Source organism: Amblyomma americanum, chromosome 1 (assembly GCF_052857255.1).
Source record: "Amblyomma americanum isolate KBUSLIRL-KWMA chromosome 1, ASM5285725v1, whole genome shotgun sequence".
Classification (NCBI taxonomy): Eukaryota; Metazoa; Arthropoda; class Arachnida; order Ixodida; family Ixodidae; genus Amblyomma; species Amblyomma americanum.
In genome coordinates this window covers 152,811,169-152,817,098 of record NC_135497.1, presented here as the reverse complement: position 1 = coordinate 152,817,098, position 5,930 = coordinate 152,811,169, and the positions used below count along the sequence as shown (strand labels likewise).

The following is a 5,930-nucleotide window of genomic DNA, read 5'->3' as shown; positions in this document are numbered from 1 at the left end:
ATTGCAAACTTAATGGGTATCTTCCAGTTCGTCTCCGTTGAAATGCGACCACCACGGCCGGGAGTGAACCCGCATCTTTTGGGTCAGTAGCCGAGCAGCGAATTCTGTTTCGCGCTAGCAACCACGTCGCGCAGCTCTTAACCAAGCACCATATAGGCCAGCTTTCGTCTTCTGGGATATGTGTTTCTCGCATACGTTCTGGTCACTCCCCAAATGTCATAGATCGGCTCTACATTTGTCTTTGTTCTCTTGCAGCCACGTCACTTGCTTTATTCTGATGACGAATTTCTATGGCGCAAGGGCATCTGTGGCGAAACAGCGCCATGGCACAAGGTTTCTTGTTCTACTCAAGGTTAGGTCAAAGACCCATTTCTCAAGCATTTCACCCAAAATCAGCTGAGCAAAAGGGCAGGGCAAGCTTGCGCCCATTACACTACCGGTGGGTACCCGGCGGCACTGAGGATCGAACCCCGCACCTCCCGCATGCGAGGCGGACGCTCAATCGACTATGCCACCGCTGCGGTTGCTTGCTTTATTCCTCATCCCATTTGCTATTTGCACTCCTCAGACCGCCCCCGAACCTCTTCTGACCTCCGCTTATCTGGCAAAAACTGAGCCATCCGATCAAAATAACTCCGGCCTGAACTCAGTTGGCCAAAAGGAACGTATTAGAGAGCCTTGGATCGCGGAGCCCGGTCGCATTATGTAACGTACTTTTCCGAGATTTTCTTCCCTTTTTGCATCGAGACATCGGAAGGACAGCTACCGCATTGCAAGAGTTTTCAAATCGTGTGCGGTACCAGTGCATGTTAGAATGCCAAGGGTTTGTGATTTATCTGGAGTCTCACTATGTCCCTTCACTACACCCGCGAGCAACTTCGGGGTGTGAAATCCCCCATTCTATACCACGATCCGCACAACAGAATTCGAGAAATCGTTACCACTAGTTGTCTTAAGTACCAATAAAGTTTCAAACGGGAATAATCGGCGCGATTACATGGTGTTAGAATCACATGCGAAATCCTAACGCCATGCCTTAAAAGGCCACATTAATCAGGCAGCAGCAGTACGGCAAGACGCCGCACATCAGCACATCAATCAATACAACACATGCACATCGACAAAATATTTATTAAACGCATATATCATAGAAACACAAGGGGCACAAACATTACTGTATATCAAAGCGTAAAGGACATACAAAACAGATAGAAATGCATGAAGAAAAAAAGGTCAGGGCAGGCCGGAACAACCAGGGGGCTGCTCAGAGACAGAAGTGGACAAAGGCCCTCGGCGAAGAGTGGCCCGCAGCAACGGATGCCCAAGCAACGAGCTGATGGGAGCTTGTAGACAGTGCCCAGTTCAAACCTCCGCCTCAGGCGCCTGTCGCTGCCACATAACAGGTCGGGGACGGGCCTCCATCGAGGCACAGCAAGCTCAGGGTGAATCCGAACATGCCATACGTCGGTAGCGTGATCATTGCGGGCAGGTCGCAGTCTGATGTTATCGGCCAGCTGAAGATGTTCGCGGCGAGGAAGGCGTCGCCCAGGCACAAATGCTGCGAAATTGGGAACATATAACCATGACGCGACAAAGGTGCAATTTATTATATGATGCAAGGATACAGGTCGTGCACACCTTTAATTCTTTACAATGAGCTCTTTACATGTATAGTGTATTGTTCCTTGCAGTCGGAGTGGTTAAAAATTTCCGCAGTAAAAACTGCAGAATTAGGAATTGTGTAGTACATTATGTCCGTAAACGTTTCAGTAGCAGTAATGGATAATGATTGCTGATGGATTCACCCCAGACTTATGCGAAAATGACGGGCTCAGCAGAGTTCGCTGCTCGAAGCTGCTACTGGTTCAAAAGAAGGCATTTGACAGAGGTCTGTCTAACTGGACAAGGGAATATAACTGAGACATGAACGCCCACGAAGATACGACACTTTAGGACCAACTTCGTTCCTTCATGAGGTATGACCGCGGTGGAGCTGCAGCTTGTTTTTTTTATTTAAGCCGTCGTTTAGTCAGTGTATTATCTTATTTAAATTAACTACTACTGGTTCACACAGGGCTGAGAATGCTATGCGATCGTACGCTTCTTTTAGAATAGACCGCAGCAATTTATATGTGCATACCGCATGTTGTCATGAGCGGAAAGTAGAAGTTCTCGAGGCTATGCAATTATGTTCATATCTCATCACGCCATAAAGAGATTCGAAAGCCGAATTTTTTACTCCTTTCAAAGAACAAGCGAGAGCTAATTCTAATAGGTTCCACTAGGTTCCGCTTTTCTTTCACCCTGCATAAAATTGCAGATGGCTCCAGTCACACACCTTGTCAAAAGGGCAGTGCTCCACTGGGTATCTGAAGGTGGTGGCATTGCGTTCCCGACCAGAAAATAGTCTTGTCTCGGTTCTCATGACCCACAGCTTCATCACGTCTCCAACCCGATGGCGTCCGACGAGTAGTCCCGCCTGGGCAGCAGACTCTGGCTCTGGCGTCATGTCAGGTATCCGCCAGGATATACTGGTCCGCTCTGCATTCCACCACGGCAGGAGGACGCTGGGACGTAAAGAGCATAATGCGAGGTCATTGTGGATTCTTAAGGCATTTATGGGCGGCAATAATAATTATCGGTACAAAAATATATTCTTTTTGAACAACTTCACCTTTGTCAACGCGAAAGAGAGGCCTTGTAATGCCGTGATACTGTGTCGCATGAACAAAATCACGAAAACATTATAGCGCTTGTGACAAATCGGACAGCCCTCGTGGCTGCGGTTCGGTCGCATGTGCCCGCATATGTCGCATGTGTCGCATGAGTCGCATAGAGCCCGAGGGATTCATTTCTGAGCCGGTCAGCGGGGCTTCCTTAAAAAATCTACCAATCCAAAGCTTGAGATGATTTATTACTCGAAGCCATTTATTGTTCGAGTGATTAAGGTCGCTGAGTATGCATATCCATGTCCGCTCAAGGGCGGGGTGGTGGTGGTGGTGGGGGGGGGGGGGGTTGTGTAGGGAGCCGTTGCGCTCGCCCATAGCCATCGTTGAAACTCTACGATCTGTCCCAGGCGTTCATTTACTGGCATGAGCTTTGAGTAGCGGCGCAGCGCATGGATATTCGCTGTTATTAAAGAGATGTTGATGCACACTCACACTTACGCACGTATATAGCATGATTAGCGCTTATCGGTTTTTATAGACAGGAGAGGCATTCCTGATATGTCCTGATAGGCAGGTATACGAAGACTCATTGTGCGTTGTTCGCTGTTTATTGCAGTGTCGACTTATTCCTGCGAAAACGTACTTGCACCATGAAGCCACATGTTCATATCGAATCGGAATGTTCAGAGATAAAGGACAGCCCAATTGGTAAGTGCACGCTGGCGCAAACGGAGATTGCCCAGCTTCACGAAGTGTCTTCAAGCAGCGGTGCACATGCTTGTTAGGTGCGACGTTGCGGCACAAATTGGAGTTTAACGACAGTGAGGGGTACTCTTACCAAGAGCGACTCAACAAAGTGTGCTATGTCAACCAATCCGTGCATGCTTATCGTCTGCTTGGTATTTTGCATTATCAGCTGAATTAATAATATTATTGTAAACGCCCCATTGCAAAAGAGATGTTATTTTGCTTAAAAAACAGCATGATTACCACCTGTAACGCGAATTTCAGCGGTAGGTTTGGCGATAGCGCTGAATTTTGACGACTAGGTAGTTTCGCCTAGATGTCTGTGGGGGGTTGTATATCACCTTGGAACGTGCAGGATATTGGCGCGGAGCTCGATCAAGGCGAGAGTTTCGTGCGTTCATCCTCCATTTCATCCGCCTAATGCTTGTCGGTTTTGCCATGCCTCTGACGCCACACGACTGAAATTAAGTCATATCAGTTTCAATTGTCGGTGCAGTAACGTTTTGAGCAATTACAGCGGACAGGCAGTCTTTCTTATCTTGCACCCCTTCAAGTGTTGCATTCAGTATCTAACATGCTCTGTCCATTTGCAATTTCAGCCTGGCGATTTTAACGTTCTGGTATTTCTTTTTTGGTAACAGGATATACTCAAGCGCTAGTTAGACATACTTGAACGACAGAAGCAGCTGCAAAAACGACACCAAGAAGAAAGAGGACAGGACAGGCGTTGCTGCTCTCCTCGTCTGTTCTTGGTATCTTTTTTGGCGCCATTTTCATCGTTCGTTTCTCTTGCTAACCAAACTGTAGTAGCATTCCTCGTTGTTTGCGTACGCTTACTGAATAACGCCTTCGCTCTCTCCGCTCCAATAGCTTGGTGCACAAAATACTAGATTTAAGCTTGGTAGTTTAGCGCATCAACCATTGAAAGCCGATTAGCATTAGCGTCAGTGAAGACTGGAGTGACACGCCCGTTTTGCAGGTGACTGCCGGTTGGGCCTCTCAAATATCTGTTTTTGCACACGCGGCCTTCCCACGCTTGCAGTCCTCGCTTCGATCGTGTTCCGGGCACACTTCACGAACTCCAGGTACCCGTTTTCCCGGAGCAAATAGTCTCAAGTCTCAGCGTTGTCTTATTTGGCGTGTAAGCCTTCTGTTGTTTTGTGAAAAAGGGTGGAAATGCGTATAACTGGCTCATTGGATCAGTGGACACCTTAGTGGCGCTGAGGTCCCCGGCCCTGGTGTCAACGTCACGCGTTACAGGCCTGCATTTGTACCTCCTAAATTACATCTACTAAATGCTTCCACAAAACTAAATCAGCTTTAGCTGTAATAATGCGCTATAGCGCAGTACCAGGAAGCGAAGCTAAGCTTAAAGACTCAAGACGATGATGCCGCATGTGTACGCCACCGCATATGAGTGCCACGAGCCAGGCGCCCTCATAATAGCGTCGGTGGAAGTCATGCAACTCACCGTGCGTTCCTGCAGAGGATCTTGAACTCTAGGCACTGCAGCAGACTCGACAGGTGGCCCTCCGCGAAACAGCCCATATCCATGCCGCCGTGGAAAGAACAAACGGCGGCCGGAGCACGCGCTGGTCTGTCCGTCGTTTACCTCTTCTTCCACTCGCAGCGTTTTTATTGCAAAGTCGTCTTCTTCCAGTCGTCTTCTTCCGCAAGGGTCGGCTACTACTTGTACAAGAGTCCACTGACCTGGGCTTTGCGGCGCCGTGAGCTGTGTCACTATCCATGATTGTCCAGCTGGTTGAGCAGGGGGATGATAGAATGAGGGGGATGATAAAAGGTTTGCCAGACCGAAGCGCAGTTGATCATAGGGACCCGTGAGAGTGCTTTGTAATCCGCAGGTATTTTCGCCTACAAAACCTGACCACTATATGAAGTCGAAGCTTCGACGAAAACTTGTCTGGTCGGGAACAATCGTATGAAAACGCGCAAAAGAAGATGCCGACTAGAAATTAAAAAAAATGCGTTTCAGATCACGTACCTACGAGCGCCTTATTGGACAATCTCTTGTGAAACGAATTGTTTGATTTTTTTAGTTCTTGGTCGGCATCTAAGCACTGAGTATACGTATATGTTTAATTTCTGCGTCGATGCCACTAAACGCGCAGTAGTTGCGGCGATAATTTTGTGCTAATATATACAGAGTGCTCCAGCGAGCACTTATACAAATTCTGAATTGAGGTTTTAATTATAGAACGAATACTTTTCATGATCCACATACAGGCGCAGTGCACGCAAGTCGCTTAAAATTCACTCAAACTTTATAGTCTAGTAACGAGGATTCATTAATTAGCTCTCAAAATTACCACGCTCCTATACTATAATTGTGCCGGCGAGGTCTTTCTTTCAGACCCGAACCTACATACTGGTCTGCCTCTGAGAGAAAGAGACAGAGAAAGAAGGCTCTTCAAAGTGCAGAAGCCTGGAGCCATCCTCAGACCGGGTCCGGAAAACCAGGGCGACCTGGCTGTTGAGGTGCTTGGTCCGCAGGGC

The 5,930-nt window shown here is 47.9% G+C and overlaps 1 protein-coding gene across 1 annotated transcript; it reads right to left on the bottom strand.

Moving 5' to 3' along the window:
- Positions 1-1,375: 1,375 nt before the first annotated feature.
- On the bottom strand, positions 1,376-4,970 carry LOC144114310 (uncharacterized). The gene is made up of 3 exons (XM_077647964.1): positions 4,888-4,970; positions 2,339-2,567; positions 1,376-1,558 (listed from the first exon to the last, which is right to left on the bottom strand). The coding sequence occupies exons 1-3, from the start codon at positions 4,968-4,970 to the stop codon at positions 1,376-1,378; spliced, it is 495 nt and encodes a 164-aa protein (XP_077504090.1).
- Positions 4,971-5,930: the final 960 nt, after the last annotated feature.

Bases quoted from the DNA above. Each gene is read 5' to 3' on its own strand.
- LOC144114310 (XM_077647964.1), bottom strand. From the start codon at position 4,970: ATGGATATGGGCTGTTTCGCGGAGGGCCACCTGTCGAGTCTGCTGCAG. The intron at 2,568-4,887 runs GTGAGTTGCATG...TTTACGTCCCAG, and splicing joins ATCCTCTGCAGGAACGCACG to CGTCCTCCTGCCGTGGTGGA. The intron at 1,559-2,338 runs GTGTGTGACTGG...CCAATTTCGCAG, and splicing joins AGCACTGCCCTTTTGACAAG to CATTTGTGCCTGGGCGACGC.